The sequence below is a fragment of the Mytilus galloprovincialis genome, chromosome 4, assembly GCF_965363235.1.
Source record: "Mytilus galloprovincialis chromosome 4, xbMytGall1.hap1.1, whole genome shotgun sequence".
Taxonomy (NCBI): domain Eukaryota; kingdom Metazoa; phylum Mollusca; class Bivalvia; order Mytilida; family Mytilidae; genus Mytilus; species Mytilus galloprovincialis.
The window spans coordinates 95,298,361-95,317,071 of NC_134841.1; the positions used below are offsets into that span (position 1 = coordinate 95,298,361).

Here is an 18,711-nt window from a genome sequence, read left to right on the forward strand (position 1 = left end):
TACGACATTGTAATTGTCATGTTATATGAAATACTTATATTTAACAATATTTAATAATCAATTCAGTAGAATTTACTCTCTTTTAAATGCTATATACCGGTATCTGTTATTAAGTATATATAACACATTAAACTTTTATTTTTATCGGAAAAACCATGCATATTTAGTATTTAAAATTTTCAAGGTTGAATCGTTATAATGCGAACAAAGACGCTTATATATTAAACTACTAAAATGATTTTTAATATAAAAAAAGTGCATCATTCTTTTTAACGGTATGTTAAGTCAGGGATATAGAAAGTCCCTTGTTAGTACGGTCGTACGCACATTCATGCATTAATCTTTGAACCTTTAAGTTTATTAACTGTGTCGAAGAGCACTTTTACCAACAACACGGATCGTAATCGTTTGACTTTATTATATTCTTAAAATCCAACTTTCACTAGATTTTATTCCATTTACACGAAAATTCACGGTATACATTGTACATGTGTGTATTTTGAGGTTCTTGCAACATAATAACGTATTTTTGAACATGCATTCAAACTTTCCCTTAATTTGAAATTTTATTTTGCCGCTTGTGAAAGAACATACGATTCTAAACATGATATATAGATATAGGAAGATGTGGTATGATATACATGGCAACGCCTTTCGGGGTTAAAAACATTTATATATAGAAGTTAAAAACTCTTATTTAGTATTTGGACAGCTTGTATTTCTGAATACTCCTTATGACATATAGAAGTCGACCGTGACATTTTCTAGGTCAAATGACTGATAAATATCACTATTGGAGCTAATATACAGATACATGTATACCAAACGATTTTGTTAACTTGCTTGTCAACTTTGTTTTTGTGTTTGGCCAAGTGTTGTAATTTAAAGATGAATTTGGAATCTAAAGACAATGAATAGCCGGAGATTCAGTCTGTACAGAATATACAAAGCTTGGATTGGATTGGACATCTTATAGCGCCTACTAACCATGCTAACATGTTTAACCCTGTCAGACACATACATACATACAAAATGTGGCGGGGTTAAACGGCTACCCCAAGTCAGAAGCCTGTAATCGGCAAGTGGTTGTCGTTTGTTGCTGTTTTACATATTTGTTTTTTGTTCATTATTTTATATATGAATTAGGCCGATAGTTTTTTCGTTTGAATTATTTTACCTTGTAATTTCGTGGCCTTTTTATAACTGACTATGCGGTATGGTCTTTGCTTATTGTAGAAGGCCGTACGGTGACCTATAGTTATTAATTCTTGTGTCAAGTGGTTTTTTGTGAAGAATTGTCTCATTGGCAATCAAACCACATCTTCTTTTTTTTATATAGTCTTGCAACGTTTTTATTAACTTTTTTGTTTTTCCTTTTGTACTTTATAGGTCTAATATTCCGCACCATTACTTATTTCTTTGCTCAACAGGATCATATACATCCTAAAATGTCTCAGGCTTCTAAATTAAAACCGCCCAAAAATCTTCTTTTTTTTTTGGTATTTCGGATACAAAACTAGAGTCGTATTGAAAATACTTTAACAATATTAGTTTGTATGAAGAAATATTGTTTCATGACTTTCATTGCAATTGTTGAATTTTATTATGTCATAATTTTGTCTTGGTATATGCATGAAATATTTGTAACTGGACAATAAGCAACAATCAATCTCACGGTTGTAAGATGATTTTATACAGTTTTATAGGCTTCTTAAATTATATGTCTTGTCTTATACCTTGAAATAAATCTTTCTTGTAGTAAGAAAATCATTTGGATTATACAAAAGTTTACTTCCTAAAATATACAACAGGACATATTTTCCAGTCACTTCGCGGTTTACAGCTGTTCAGCTTAATAGAGTTATATGCCTGTATATTGGTTTTAGTTGATCATTAGGAGGAAAGCGTTTACATGAATTGATGTGGGAACACACTGTGACACATATTCTTTTATATGGAAAAACCAAATTAGTTTTTAAATATATCATCATTAGAACATTACAGGTATTCAGGTACAACATTTTATTTCATGATTTAACACACCTGATCAAGCGAAAAACACACCTAAAATCCTAATAAATCATAAATAATTCTAAACCGAATGAATCTACAATTTTCGTTCATGTAAAAAAAAAGTGTAGGTAATAGTAATTTTGTTTATATGATGAAATGCCTTTACGGTTCAATAGTGTTTCGTGTTATATAACAAACTAAAACTAAAAATATACACATGGAGTGAAATAAAATGAATCAGTCAGAATATTCGAAGTTTAAGACATATAAACAAACAACGTAATATTTTTTTTAAAAACACTGGAAGAAAAAGGAATATCAAGAGGTTATTGCAAGCTTAATAGCGAGAAATAACACCGTGAACAAAACCCACAGGCGTAAACAAAAGTCCACAAAACCTTTCATAGAAATCTAGTTTAGAAACACTAAACTATGCCTCCAATTACCCACGTGAAAGAGAAAACTTTCTTCTTATGTGGCAGTGCTGGTAGTATCGGTTGTGTTTGATGTTTTGAACCAGTAGCGAGCAAGATATTTTTTTCTTGAACACAATTCGACTGTTTCAAGCAGATTTTGATAATCGTATTTTTTTTCACTGCAGTAACTGTTTATGTCTCCTGCATTGATTATGCTCTTTTAATGTAACATTTTTGAGAATTCAGTTGAAATAGTGTTTTCCCTTTTGCTAAATATTTACTTGTATTGCAACTCACTTGATGAAATCACTTATGATAATAAGAATTAGGATTGTAAAATATATATTAACTTTTTATTATTGTGAAAATATCATATTCATACCATTTACCATTAATATTCTAATTGTAATCCTTTTTTTTTCATTTAAACATGCAGAAGAAAACACAATGTTGCAATAGAAAAAAAAAAACGATTTTAAAGTAGACACATCAATGTATAAAAATAAAATGTCTTATTTTGCAGTCGCTTGTGTTTCAGTTATCAACAGAATAGGCTTTTGATTTTAACATATCACAATTATTAGCGTTATTACAAAATATATGTAAGTTACAGGAGAGACAGAAAATACTTTTCAGTTTCTGATTATTTTAAACAATCCCATTGAAAGACACAGTAATCTATCCTCATACGGCTAAAAGCTCAGTTATTTCTTTGTCAATCTAGTGATGTATATCTGCCCCTTCTGTTTAGTATCAGTCGGAGGGTGACCCGTGCCAATCCATAAACGATCATAGGAATCTATAGCCATGCTATGCGGATGCAGTATACCCACGTCAAGAGTCGACAAATTCTGGATAAAGAATCCGTGTTTGTCTATGATATGCAAAGAGTGATTATCGATATCACAAATAATTGTTTCCCCCCTTTGTGTACAGCTGACATTCGTTGGTCTAAACGGTTTAAATTTAGAACTAGCTGTGAATCCAGAATATCGGAACTTCACTTCCCCAGTCTCGTCAAATGCTATTACTCGTCCTGTGGATGGATCGTATTTGTCAATTACGACAATACATTTGTTCGTTTCGTTCACATGACATCGATATGGCACAGTAAATAGTCGAGTGCCTCTCAAATCAAATTCAAATTCGGCCTTGAAAATTCCTTGTGGTGTCAATTTCAGTATTGCTCTTTTACTATCTGCGTCGACATTTTGACTGTCAGATTCTACTATTCCGACGTATATTTCATGAGTAGATGTAACGTGTACACAAGTTGGCAAAAGCGGCGAGAAAGTTTTAATATTTTTCAAATCTCCAAGTTTTGTCACAGCTTGTAAGCATTTGTTTTTGAAATCTGTAATGTACAATAAACTGCCATCCGCTGAAGATGTAAAATCATAAAATGTCACAGTAAATTCGTTGAGTGGAATCGATGGTCTAGTAAGGTTGACCAGTTGTATCGTTTTGTGTTTCACGCCTCCAATGCAGACATCAGTATCACCACAAGGTGTTATAACAGAAACGGTCTGTAGTTTGGTTGGTCCGGTTTTCTCTATTAACACCAACTGAAAACTTCTCCCTGATTTTCCAGAAGCTGCTATAGAGTAGTGTAGGGATCCTATATCTCGTGCGATGTCATCAGAAGTTTGATCTCCAGTTTGAAATACTATCTGTTCATCGACGGGTAAAGTTGATAAGTATTTTTCAAGTTGTTGTTTTGTGGAAATAAACGAAGTTTGCAATTGTGGAAGTTCTGCTTTATATTGCAGCATGCCGAGTTTGTCTCTGGCCTTGACAAGCTTCGTACTTTCTTTCCCAACTCTCTTATTAGCTTCTTTAATATGTTTTTCTCTTTCTTTGTAAAACTTATCTATATCGTTGTTTAGGGATTTCACATTAGCTTTACAACTCAATATTATTTCCTCATACCTCTTTTGAATTTCTCTTTTCATTTCTCTTTTTTCCTCCACCATTTGTTTTTTGTCATCGTACAATTTCGACGATCCGACTTCTAATGTGATTTTCGATATGAGAGTTTCAATATTGTTTTTAAGAGTCTTATTGAACGATTCAAAACTGTCCAAATTGTGAGCAAGATGTTCCATAATGGAATCTGCCGTGTTGATCCTAACGTTGCAATTGATGCAGAATAAGTCACACTGTTCCTGATTGTTGATAGCAGACGTGATTTTAACTTTTTGCTCCTCCATCATAGAAGGACTTAGTTTATCCAGTGGTATAAGAATATGATTCTTACTTATCGAGAATTTTTCGTGGACATTTTTACAATCACCACATTGTAATTCCAAACAATTTAGACATTTCCATGCTACAAGATTTTCCTTTTCACAAACACTACAAAATCGTCTAACTTTCCTTTCAGCCGCCATTATTTAAGGGAATGCATATATTTGACGTTTCTACATTTTAAATACAATAGTTATGTGTCATCTACCCTAAAATCACCAACCGTTTAATTGTAAAGTGATCGAGGATGGTTTTCTTGTTTATTTTATATTTAAGTGACTTTTAACTGTTATGTATATATATCTATTCACCCTGTTCACAGGTATATTTAAAAGTTCTAATTTGAGGAAGAATACAACAAAACCATGTTTATGCCAGTGCATAATTTACAACCAAAACATGCAAAATTTAATTAAAAAAATACAAAGCACAAAAGAATATTATGAAATATTATACTGCATACATCAACACATGCATGTGAATCATATAAAATATGCCAATGTGACATTCAGACAGTAAGTATACCCGTTCTAATTTTACTTTTATCACATGAAATCTTGAATTTATAACCAATGATTCACAGTAAATTATTTAAAACTCTTCCTAAATGATTAATGTGCTGATGTCAAATGATATAAAAAAAAATTCAATAATCCAGAAATTCCGAATTCTATTTCAGTGTACTAGTTGAATGGAACACAACTATAAAACACTGCGTAACATTAACGCATGTTGTTTGTATAATTATCTTTGTATACACAGATTTTTTCCCCAATGTCAAACCAATACGATTAGTAGAAGAAGAGGTTGCATAAAAGTCAACAAAAGCCTGAGTTTAATAACTGCAGTCGCTGTATCCTCTTCAACGACGAGCAGAGTAGAGCTTCCACGTCAAAATTAAAGTCTCAGTAACTTAATTTCCCCGACTATGGTCTATTTCATCCTTCAGTTGTTTTTATCCTGGCCATTTGTTGGTTACGTGGGAAAACGATTGGACAAGTACCATGCAAGTCCGCCGCTGCTTACACGAAGCCTTCAGATGAGTTTAAAAAGAAATGCTTCTGCACATACCAAACATATATACTTTCTTTTAATTTCAAGTTCTTTCCCGATGAAATTTCAAATGTTCTCCTTCAAGTTGGGCAAAACTCAACTAATATATAAATCATCGGAAACAATACTACATCTCCTTATTAGATTACTATCTGATATTATGGTAGTCTCAGATTATTACATAGGCAAATTATCATATATGATATATCTATCTTTGGTCTTCTTTTACTTTAGGGGTCCCTATACTTTTAGAGTTAGGGTTCAGTCATGGTTATGGTTAGATTAGGGGATGTTCTAGGTAAGGGTTATGTTTAAGGGTTAGGGTTAGTGGTGATTTAGGTATTGGTTAGGTTAGGTTTGGGGTTGGGATAGTTAAGTATAGCTCTATTTGGGTTGGGATCCCCAAAGTAAAAGAAGGCCCTATCTTCTAACTAAGGCTAACGGAAAGACAATTAAACAAGGCGATATGACAGTCTACATATGCTTCAAGGACATCAAACAATAAATGATTTAATAGCAACCCTCAATAAAATTATATAGCACAAACATCATAGAAATGTTATTATTTTTCTTTTTTGCTGAATGGGAGTGGCTTCTACACTTACGTAATCAAAGGTTGAACTTGTTCTGATTGAATAAGAAACGATAAACTGTTAAATGCATGTCAAAGTGTATGTTTTGGTACACCTATGAATATTGAATGATTATTTAAATCTCACAAATCCGATCAATAGGTCAGCATTTTTCGAAACATGATCTTTTTCTTTTATATCTATTCAGTAAGGACAGAAATGAAAGGGGAGTTCGCCATTTTACTCTCATATTCTCTAATTAACATGATTAACTGGGTTTAATTCATGTAAAGTGGAAAAATGCTATTATAAAACCTTTATACACTTTATTCAACTAGTTTTAGTTCTTTAAATTTGTATATAAAATTTTCAAAATAATATTAATTTGACTGCTTTGATTAGAAGTTCTATATTTGAAGCTAAACATATGGGGAAAAAGAACAGAGGGGCATTGATCATATCATAGTGGTATAGTTAAAAAAAAGATAACAGCAAGAATGTATGAAAAAGGGGGAAAATACTTTTAAGATAATAAAGTAATTTGGAAATTTACTTGAAATGAATTTTAAAAAAAGTAAATGATCTCAGAAAAAGTCATGCAAAATTAGTTGATCCACAAACTGAGTCATGGTTAGATAAACCCAACCATACAAACAAGTTAGCTTACAATCCTTTACACCAAATATAGTTGACATATAAACTTACTGCAGATTTATACAAAACCATGAGATAAGGTGAACCCTGTCTGATCAATATGTAAACTTTGCAATGATTCTGCATACAAAATTTAGGTGACCCTTTATTCATAAACTGCTAATGAAAAATGTTATTCTATGTGGTCATTGAACCATGAAAGTGAAGTCAGGACAACAGACAGATGTCAGATAGAATTTCAGACCACAAATATCGTAGATCTTATTTTGCCCAACACTTTTGCTTATTTCAATTTTTCTGTGTATTTTCTGCCAAAACTAATTTTTTTCTTTCAAGAGTGCTCAATAACTCCTAAAAGAAGCTATAAATTGACAACTGTATATTTTTAACATTTTTTTTTATCTAAAAATATACATTCTTAACAAAGAAAAAACTTTGTTTTGGACATTTTTACTATTCAAAATTTCACAGTATCTGTTTTTTAGATAAAAAGGAAAAAATGAAATTTCAGGGGCAATAATTCCTAAGTAAATAAAATTTCTCAAAAAGACAACCTTAGGTTCACCAAGGTAAAGTTTTGTTTCATATGACCCAGTAGTTTCAGTGGAGATTTAAAAAAAGTTTATGATGATGGACAGGTGGATGTCGACAGATGCCACATATGGCTAAATCTTCATGTGGCCTTTCAGGCCAGATAATCTAAAAAGGGTATTTTCCTTAAATATTATAAATAACCTCATGAATCAGCTGCTGGTATTATCATGAAAAATAACTCCTCTAGACATGATGTAGATTTAGATCTGATCTTTGTATTACTGGAATGTTGATTATTTAAAAAGAAAATGTATTTTCCCTTCAAGCAAAATAAATTAATAACACCAGTTTCATATTTCCCTGTAAACAAGGGTTTCAAGTTGTCATGTGAAATAAAAATTGAACATGCTTTTTCATGTACCGGAACAATAGTTAGATCTATGCAAGTTTTGAAATACCAGTACAGTCTTTATATTTTTAACATTTATTTAACAATTTTACAGACATCCAAAACACAAAATGTTGCTCTGCATGTAGGACAGGGTGATTTTCCACTCATCCATATTTCAGGTCTTTGTTGATTCTGACGACTTGCAAACCATTTACCCATACATTCTAAACACCACATAGGTCGACAAAAACACTGAACACAATTTCCAGCTTCTGGATCATCACAAAGTTTTACAAGCTTCACATCAGATTCTTTCTGCATACATCCAATACAGTTATCACAATCCTGCAGAGATAAGACATTCAGACATCTTGAAAACATAAGTTATAAACATTTTAACTTTTTCCTTGGTGTACAAATCTTAAAAGGAAGCGTCATATTCAATGCTGGCAGTCCATATTCATTTAACGACTTGTAATAAATGGGCATGTGTAAAGGATTAATATCAAACTTGCCGATATTTGTTCAAAAGGTCATAAGTTATGGCATGGAAACAACTGGAGCTGCTTGCATTGTATTTTTTTCTTTCTCATAATTATGTTACAGAGTACAGATTATGGTGTTAGTTAATTATTAGGCTCACATCGTGCTTACAAAAGGGACATATTAGCAATTGCACTTTTTTTTTTATAGTAAAGAGAATTTCCAATTATAATAAAATTAATTCCTCTTATACTTGTAGGTTAAATGCTGTATTTTGTAATTTTTTTCACACATTTAGGAATGAGCATGAAGCTGCGTTTTACTCTTTTTATTTTGCTCTCAGAAATACTTACCATATTTAAAGGCAAACGAAAGTCATGATTGAGATTCACTTGTTCATGGAATGCTTCCAAAAACTGGTCACTTAAAGATTGTTTTATTACAATGTTTCTAGCATTTCTAATTGGCCCTGATAGTTTTTCTTTCAAATCTCTGTATTCCAATGAGTTCAGTCTGAAAAGAGCAACCGTGTATAATGTCATGTTTTAATTAAGTGTAGCAAGGACCAACTTAAAAAATAAAACTATTAAAGTGCATTTATAAATATGTATACATGTTCTGAAATTACATGTTTTTTGTAGTTTTTTTTTTTTATTTAATTCTGTGTAAAATTTGTATGCAATGCATCCCAAGTCAAACTACTACATGTATCTTTACTTTTTAAACATTTATCATTATACTTACACACTATGTACTATTAAAAACATTCAAATGTTTCCATTCCACTCAAATATGTGCAAAGGGCCATCTTGAATTTGCAATGATGTGAGAACTTTTTTTTGTGTTGAAGGTCTTGCTAAAAATCGGAGATTAAGAAAAACACAAGGATGTTCTTTGTTTTGTGTTTTGTTATGTGTATTAAGGGATTTTGTGTCAGAAATTAATAAGCCTTATCCTTTTATCTTCTTTTTATTAACAATCAACTGTAGGTTTTTCATTCTTATCAATCCTAAAATTATAAATTAAATTAACAATAACAGTAACTTGCCTGATTTGAAATGGTTTAACTTTTTTCTCTACACTTACAACTTGACTTGTCTGATTTCAAATCTGACATCTGACTTTCTTCTTGATACTAACTATTTCACTTGCCTGATATAAAATTGTTAAATTTTCTTATTGATATCAACTACTTGACTTCTCTGATTTAAAATGGTTTAACTTTCTTATTGGTACTACGATACATTGGACTTGCCTGATTTGAACTGGTTTAACTTACTAGTTGATATCAACTACTTGACTTGCCTGGTTTAACTTTTTTATTGATACTAACTACTTGACTTGCCTGATTTAAAATGCTCTTACTTTCTTGTTGATGCTACAAAAATGTAACTACTTGACTTGCCTGATTTGAAATTGTTTAATTGTCTAGTTGATACTAACAACTCGACTTGCCTGATTTGTAATGGTTGAGCTTTTTTATTGGTACTTACTCATTGACCTGCCTGATTTGAACTGATTTAACTTACTAGATGATACTCACTACTTGACTTGCCTGATTTGAAATGGTTTAAATCTCTTGTTGATACTAAGAATTTGACTTGCCTGATTTGAAATGGTTGAGCTTTCTTATTGGTACTATCTATTTGACTTGCCTGATATGTACTGGTTGAGCTTTTTTATTGGTACTAACTATTTGACTTGCCTGATATGTACTGGTTGAGCTTTCTTATTGGTACTTACTATTTGACTTGCCTGAAATGTAATGGTTGGGCTTTCTTATTGGTACTAACTATTTGACTTGCCTGATAGGTAATGGTTGAGCATCTTATTGGTACTAACTATTTTTATTGCCTGATTTGAACTGGTTTAATTTACTAGTTAATATCAACTACTTGACTTGCCTGATTTAAAATGGTCTATCTTTCTTGTTCATGATACAAAAATGTAACTACTTGACTTGCCTGATTTGAAATTGTTTAACTTTCTTGTTGATACTAACTACTTGACTTGCATGGTTGGAAATGGTACAAGTTTTTGGTTCATATGGAGCTTTCTTATTGGTACTTACTGTTTGAACTGCCTGATTTGAACTGGTTTAACTTACTAGTTTATACTCACTACTTGACTTTCCTGATTTGAAATGGTTGAGCTTTCTTATTGGTACTATCTATTTGACTTGCCTGATATGTAATGGTTGAGCTTTTTTAATGGTACTATCTATTTGACTTGCCTAATATGTAATGGATGGGCTTTCTTATTGGTACTAACTATTTGATTTGCCTGATATGTACTGATTGAGCTTTCTTATTGGTACTAACTATTTGACTTGCCTGATATGTACTGGTCGAACTTTCTTATTGGTACTAACTATTTGACTTGCTTGATATGTACTGGTTGAGCTTTCTTATTGGAACTTACTATTTGACTTGCCTGATATGTAATGGTTGAGCATCTTATTGGTACTAACTATTTGACTTGCCTGATATGTAATGGTTGAGCTTTCTTATTGGAACTAACTATTTGACTTGCCTGATATGTTATGGTTGAGCATCTTATTGGTACTTACTACTTGACTGCCTGATATGAAATGGTTGGGCTTTCTTATTGGTACTAACTATTTGACTTGCCTGATATGTAATGGTTGGGCATTCTTATTGGTATTAATCATTTGACTTGCCTGATATGTAATGGTTGGGCTTTCTTATTGGTATCAACTATTTGACTTGCCTGATATGTACTGGTTGAGCTTTTTTATTGGTACTAACTATTAGACTTGCCTGATATGTAATGGTTGAGCTTTCTTATTGGAACTAACTATTTGACTTTCCTGATATGTAATGGTTGAGCATCTTATTGGTACTTACTATTTGACTTGCCTGATATGTAATGGTTGGGCTATCTTATTGGTACTAACTATTTGACTTGCCTGATATGTGATGGTTGAGCTTTCTTATTGGTACTTACTATTTGACTTGCCTGAAATGTAATGGTTGGGCTTTCTTATTGGTACTAACTATTTGACTTGCCTGATAGGTAATGGTTGAGCATCTTATTGGTACTAACTATTTTTATTGCCTGATTTGAACTGGTTTAATTTACTAGTTAATATCAACTACTTGACTTGCCTGATTTAAAATGGTCTATCTTTCTTGTTCATGTTACAAAAATGTAACTACTTGACTTGCCTGATTTGAAATTGTTTCACTTTCTTGTTGATACTAACTACTTGACTTGCATGGTTGGAAATGGTACAACTTTTTGGTTCATATGGAGCTTTCTTATTGGTACTTACTGTTTGAACTGCCTGATTTGAACTGGTTTAACTTACTAGTTGATACTCACTACTTGATTTGCCTGATTTGAAATGGTTGAGCTTTCTTATTGGTACTATCTATTTGACTTGCCTGATATGTAATGGTTGAGCTTTTTTAATGGTACTATCTATTTGACTTGCCTGATATGTAATGGATTGGCTTTCTTATTGGTACTAACTATTTGATTTGCCTGATATGTACTGATTGAGCTTTCTTATTGGTACTAACTATTTGACTTGCCTGATATGTACTGGTCGAGCTTTCTTATTGGTACTAACTATTGGACTTGCCTGATATGTAATGGTTGAGCTTTCTTATTGGAACTAACTATTTGACTTGCCTGATATGTAATGGTTGAGCATCTTATTGGTACTAACTATTTGACTTGCCTGATATGTAATGGTTGAGCTTTCTTATTGGAACTAACTATTTGACTTGCCTGATATGTACTGGTTGAGCATCTTATTGGTACTTACTATTTGACTGCCTGATATGTAATGGTTGGGCTTTCTTATTGGTACTAACTATTTGACTTGCCTGATATGTAATGGTTGGGCATTCTTATTGGTACTAACCATTTGACATGCCTGATATGTAATGGTTGGGCTTTCTTATTGGTATCAACTATTTGACTTGCCTGATATGTACTGGTTGAGCTTTTTTATTGGTACTAACTATTTGACTTGCCTGATATGTGATGGTTGAGTTTTCTTATTGGTACTTACTATTTGACTTGCCTGATATGTAATGGTTGAGCATCTTATTGGTACTTACTATTTGACTTGCCTGATATGTAATGGTTGGGCTTTCTTATTGGTGCTAACTTTTTTTATTGCCTGATTTGAACTGGTTTAATTTACTAGTTAATATCAACTACTTGACTTGCCTGATTTAAAATGGTCTAACTTTCTTGTTGATGCTACAAAAATGTAACTGCTTGACTTGCCTGATTTGAAATTGTTTAACTTTCTTGTTGATACTAACTACTTGACTTGCATGGTTGGAAATGGTACAACTTTTTGGTTCATATTATCTATTTGACTTGCCTGTTTTGAAATTGTTGAATTTTGCAATGGTTTAATTTGTTAGTTTATTTTAACTACTTCACTTGCCTGATTTGAAATGGTGTAACTTTCTTGTTGATACTAACTACTGAGATATTAAGATACTGCACTGATGTCATACTTTCATAGGAAAGAGTGTGTTCCTCTGATTTGGATAAAGTTAGATGAATATCATTTTGATGTGCTATATTTAAAAAATATGTGGATGTTTTCATAACCCATGAGTCTGTGACAATGACTCTTCTCCCATGTGGGCCAGATGTAAATTTGTCAAAACGGCGGAACTCAACATTTATAGAAGATGCCACTGCTCTCCAACTTCCTGCATTATTAGTAAGATAACCAAGTTCTTTAGCAATCGGATGTCTGGACCAATTGTCTGTAGACCAGTAAAACACAACAGCTGATACAATTATAATGATAAAGAGGCTAATTGTCAAATATATCTGCCAATACCATGCAAAGTAAGGAAACCAATAAAGATGTTGTAGAGGTGAGACATATCTCAGTCCTAGAAAATAACCTGAAATGAAAAAAAATATTGTGCCACTTTAATTTATTTAAGGAATGACTGTAATATTTTTTCTGTCTATGAAGAAATAATATAAAAAATTTGGTGCTCACTGAATAACGCGAGTAGCGAGTTATTTAAGTGTGCACCACATTTTTTATGTTATTTCGAATAGACAGAAAAAATATTAATCATTTCTTATAATTTAATTCTAAATTCCATTTAAAACCGTAGAAAACCATGAAAAAAATGTTGATGACGTCACGGTAACATGACTAAATTATGTCTATGGGCTCATAACAAAATAACATCAGCCAATCAGAAGACGCGTTACATCCAAAATTAAATTATACTATAATATAATACATGTACATTATACTTTAATCTAATCAATAAAACACATTGCCTATTAGTTTGATGTCAAATTGGTAACTTCTTGAAGTCATGTGTAGCCTTGTTTTTAGACAAACAAGACTTATAACCATGAAAACCCTGCCTTTAACCTTTTGATTATTGATTACTGATTATTTTTTATCAAAGTTAAAATGGTGCTGTGTATTACAAATGTTTAAAGTCTATTAATATAACAATAAAAATTCTAAATATAAGAGACTGGAAATTTTGTACATTTATACTAGTCCAAATAATTCTGAAGTCTGGCAAGGCTATTTTTTGTTTCTGGGAAGGTGTCCCAGAAAATAAATAAAATAGCCTTGCCAGACGTCATAATTATTTGGACTACATTTATGTAACGGTTTATTTCTTCCTCTGGGATATTTTATCCTGAGGATAATTTGTCCCGGTAATTTTTTTCCAGGCATGGTATTTCACAGGTTGATTTTTTCCAGAGGAGTGAAAATCTATCTGTGTTATGCGGATAGTATGTACCGGTATATATTTGCTGTACTATATTTCACAGAACCGTGTGAAATAAAGTCCCACTAACTACTACGTAAGTTACTCACAATCAATATATACCTGACTATAATTATAAAATGTTTCACAAAGGTAGACCAAATTTGCATAATTTATCAAAGGGAGGTAATTATGAGCAATTTATATTTTAAAGATATTAATATAATACATTTCTGAATCTATTTTATAGTGAAATTTGTCCTTGAATCTTATTTTTTATATATTCATTTATATAAAAAGATGACTTACAACTTGATTTAATAAGACAGATAACATTTCACAGGTAAAAACTATCCAGCTGTTAAACATGCTTTTGTTCAAATATATTGTTATGCTATGATTTATCTGATTTCCATATAATCAACAACTACATCTCTGTCCCCAGACAAAACTATTTATATAGTTAAAAATATCATCATAATCAAATTCTTCTATTACTGTTAACAGTAGTAATGCAACTATATTTCTACTTACTTTTAAATTTATATTTGTACTGAGATCTGAAAACAACTCACTTTTACATGTATTTCACTAACCTTATTTAATCATGATATTATTTTCACAATTAGGATCTTTGAAATTACTTCTGGTTTTCTTCCCTATGTTTCATGATAATTTTCTTTTTAAAAGGATGATATTGACTTGAATATTTCAGGAAATTTTTTCAAGGATAATTTGTGAAATTATTTCCCATTATAATACATTTTTTTTTAACAATTTCGCTTTATTTCAAATACACTATTATTATTTCATAGTATTTTTAAAGGATAAGTTTTTTCTAATAACTATTCAATAAGATAACTACCCAGATAGAATTTCACGGCAAAGGAAAAAATATCCCAGGGAAATATATTTCTCCGGATAAAAAAATAACAACAACTACTGTGACATTTTTTCCTCCGGATCAAATTTCACCCGGATATAATTTTGCTTTACATTTATACCAGACACCTAAACAGTAACATTGCTGACAGCAATACAATTGATTGTTTGATTGCATTAAAGAGAAAATACGGATTTTATTGCATTAATCAAGCCAAGGTATTTACAGAAAATCCAGACATTATCACTTTTAACATGTTTAATACATAAATTGATTTGTCTCTATAACATTTCAAACAGAGACTGCTCACTTTATTATTTGAACATGTTGTGCTTGTGTTTATGCTTACCAAAATAATCCTAAACAACCAATAAAAAATATCTCCACTGAGCAATGCTGAGTTACTTAAGTTGAGCACACCATTCATTTGCCATTAATGGTGTACTTGAATTGGTACAAGTTTGTAATTGTTTTAAGTAAGTCATTGATAGCACTGCATGTAGTAATTCCCTATTTTATCAAATACAAAACTGTCAAATATAGGAGTACAAGCTCAGGAAGGGCTGTGGTTTTTCTATAAAATCTCCAAATATTTAGCTAGGCATAAATAAAATGTCTCTGGTTCAGTACTGAAACAAAAAAAGGGTACATGATCCTGAATAAAACCCTAGCTATATATTGATACAAATAAAATCTATGATATGTCTGTCTCTGATAAAACCAGTTAAGATGTACCCATCACCTCAGTGGCGGATCAAGGGGGTGGGGGTCACTGTGGGTGGGGTTGGAACCTCCTTTTATTTTGACATTAATATCAATACCCCTGTGGGCCTTTAATTGGAAATAAAATATATCTTATCTTATCTTGTCTTATGGTTTGGAACCCCCCCCCCCTTTTTTCTTAAAATAAATGGCTGTATCCGCCCCTGCACCGATAAGTGAATTAAAAGCCACACTTGTATATGGTTACCTAATGGAAAACATGAATGAATCAACAGTGTCGCAGCTGTTCTTTTTATGTGAAAGTAGATAAAACCAAGTTCTTCACTCCCAAGGAAACTTGCCAACATATTTTGAACTGTCAAACCGGCAGCTACAAATTCAGTAGGTGGTGCTATCATTACTAGACTAAAAAATGTATAACCGAGTGTATAAATAGCAAAAAGTGTCGATTCTTCGTTTGACGACATTTTAGTAATAATAGTTTGGCAATCGATCGTCTACTTTCAATTTACACAGAATTTTACATGTGGAGGTACTTTTGCTATAAATATAACCAATGACCGAAAACACGTTTGACTCCAGCAAATCACTGTTAACAACCGCTTTTAAATCTCAATTACCAGCCGATGAAATTGTGAAACAATCTTAAATTTCACATTTGCATTACTTCTATCCTTTGTAAAAGAAACATACATGTATATATAGAGGATCTTAATGTTTTGATTCGAGATTAAACTGTCAAGAAATGGTTGTCTTCCTAAAAGAAACAGAAGCTCCGTAGGGCGCAGCTTTATACGACCACAGAGGTCAAACCCTGAACAGTTGGGGCAAGTATGGACACAACATTCAAGCTTGATACAGCTCTGAGTTTGGATTGTGATTTAATAGTTGACACAGCAAAGGTTTCTGACACAGAATAAATGTGATCTAATGAACTTATTTTTTTTTTTTTTTGCTTTTGAGCAATACACTATGCTGTTGAATATTAATCCCCTAAAAAAGAAATATTTGAAGAGAAATTCTTTTTAATTTCTGAAATCTGAATTAAGCCGAAAAATTCTATACCCCCTCCCCATTTTTTTTGACTTCCTTCGTTCCCTTATTCCAAAAATAATCTCAATTCAAATTTCTAATGGAGTTGTCAACAATAACTACTCATTTAAATACATCATGAAGTATTAAAATATAAAATGACATACAGTCATGGTAAAATTAGTATTAATTTGGTTAAAATTAATAATAATTAACAGTAACTTCTAAAAATAAATTTCCAGCTACACATCTCAAGACAATCATTATTTCTTAATACACATAATTGTCAAGCATTGTAAGAGAGCAGGGGCGGATCCAGGATTTTGGAAAGGGGGGGCGAAATTTTTAAAGATCGCCGAGCGGAGCGAGGCGAAAAATTTTTTTGGGCCCTTTTTTGGGCTAAAACATAAAATAAAGTAATATGCACTTTTTTTAAAAACCGTTCATGGCGTGGGGCATATTTTGTAGTTGCTGTAAAGGTGTTTAGGGTTGGACATTTTCGATGCTGTATTCTCCCTATTTTTTGTCTATCATATAAGAACATTCGGGTCAGACATTAAAACCCCTGCCACAAAAAAATATGCCCGTTTTATTCATCATGTTCATTTAATGCCATACAATTCTGTTGGAAATATTCATTTCTAATAGCAAAAAGGTGGACAAGATTTTTGTTTTCAATCCAGGTACGGCCAACATTTTTCATAAAGGTCACACCCAGCAGGCAGGTTGCAGTCTGGTCTTGAAAAAAAGTATTCCATATATCAGTTCGGCGAAACAGACATTCCGGTTAGACATTACGGCAAAAATCAGAGTCATTTTTTTTCTCTCAAATATCTAAGACTGTCTCCTTAAATCCATTGGTTCGTACTTAATTACGACTATCTAGAGCTTAAAACGACTGCCCCAGGGATCATTATTCAGCTATGTTATTTTAAAATAGGCTGGGGCGTTTGGGGCTTTTCGTAGTTAGATGACTCTTTTGCTGTGGAGTGAGAGTCTATAGAGTATTACTTTCTGCTTGGTAGTATAGTGAAATAGAAGTCAATACTTCGTTGCTATGAAGGTGTCATGATTGTCATCCTCACTCAGCCTGAGCATTGTGTTACTGTAATTTGACAGAGAGACGCACTGGTCGACTCCACCGTAGGGAATCACATGACTTTGATAATCAGTAAATTTCAGCAAAATATATCTTTCTAAGTAAAGAATTGTCGCATAAAAATTAAATACTAGAGTACTAATTAAGGTACAAAGGAAATGGCAAAGTCTGATTAATCATTTTACCAAAAAAAAAAAAAAAAATGTCCGAGCAAAGGGGAGGCGTACGCCCTCTACGCCCCCCTCTGAATCCGCCACTGGAGAGGTAATCAAGTAATCAAACATATGTATAACAGTATTCTTAAAATTTTAATTGGATTACCTCCCTTATACTGCTTATAAATTGTCTAAATTATCCTTCAACCTGAAAAAACCTTGCTTTCCCCCTTTTTAGCCCCTAATTGCTTAACAATTTTTATCCATATCCCCCTAACCATTTATACACTTTAACACAAGTTATTGATTGAAAACTACAAAAATACTTTTTTGGCCACTTTTTTGACCCCTCACTTATTGAAACCCCCTTGGAGCACCAACCCTAAAACTCAATTCCAGCCTTTGCTTTGTAGTAAGAAACCCTATAGTACAATTTCAGAGAGATCTATACACTTTAACACAAGTTATGGTCTGTAGACTAGAAAAATGCTTCTTATTTGCCCTTTTTTGCCCCTTATTCCTAAATGTTCAGGGATATTAACCTCAAACTGAATCCAAGCCTTCCCTTCGTTATATGGAACATTGTGGTACAATGTCAGAGAGATCCATACAGTTATACATAAGTTATTGTACCGAAACTACAAAAATGCTTGTTTTTGGCCCCTTTTTGGCCGTTAATTGCTAGACTGTTTGCCCTTAACCTTTAAAA

At 32.2% G+C, this 18,711-nt stretch overlaps 2 protein-coding genes across 2 annotated transcripts; both read right to left on the reverse strand.

Moving 5' to 3' along the window:
• Positions 1-2,994: 2,994 nt before the first annotated feature.
• On the reverse strand, positions 2,995-4,865 carry LOC143073480 (uncharacterized). The gene has a single exon (XM_076249061.1). It carries the CDS (start codon positions 4,817-4,819, stop codon positions 3,134-3,136), a length of 1,686 nt encoding a protein of 561 aa, XP_076105176.1. The 5' UTR covers positions 4,820-4,865; the 3' UTR covers positions 2,995-3,133.
• Positions 4,866-7,957: 3,092 nt separating this feature from the next.
• Positions 7,958-16,257, reverse strand: LOC143073481 (E3 ubiquitin-protein ligase TM129-like). The gene is made up of 4 exons (XM_076249062.1): positions 15,964-16,257; positions 12,793-13,267; positions 8,717-8,876; positions 7,958-8,225 (listed from the first exon to the last, which is right to left on the reverse strand). Exons 1-4 carry the CDS (start codon positions 16,181-16,183, stop codon positions 7,974-7,976), a joined length of 1,107 nt encoding a protein of 368 aa, XP_076105177.1. The 5' UTR covers positions 16,184-16,257; the 3' UTR covers positions 7,958-7,973.
• Between the last annotated feature and the right edge of the window lie 2,454 nt (positions 16,258-18,711).

Coding starts and splice junctions, on each gene's coding strand:
- LOC143073481 (XM_076249062.1), bottom strand. CDS start 16,183: ATGTCGTCAAACGAAGAATCGACACTTTTTGCTATTTATACACTCGGT. Junction 13,268..15,963: donor TCATTCATGTTTTCCATTAG/GTAACCATATAC, acceptor TTTTCATTTCAG/GTTATTTTCTAGGACTGAGA. Junction 8,226..8,716: donor TTCGTTTGCCTTTAAATATG/GTAAGTATTTCT, acceptor TTATCTCTGCAG/GATTGTGATAACTGTATTGG.
- LOC143073480 (XM_076249061.1), bottom strand. CDS start 4,819: ATGGCGGCTGAAAGGAAAGTTAGACGATTTTGTAGTGTTTGTGAAAAG.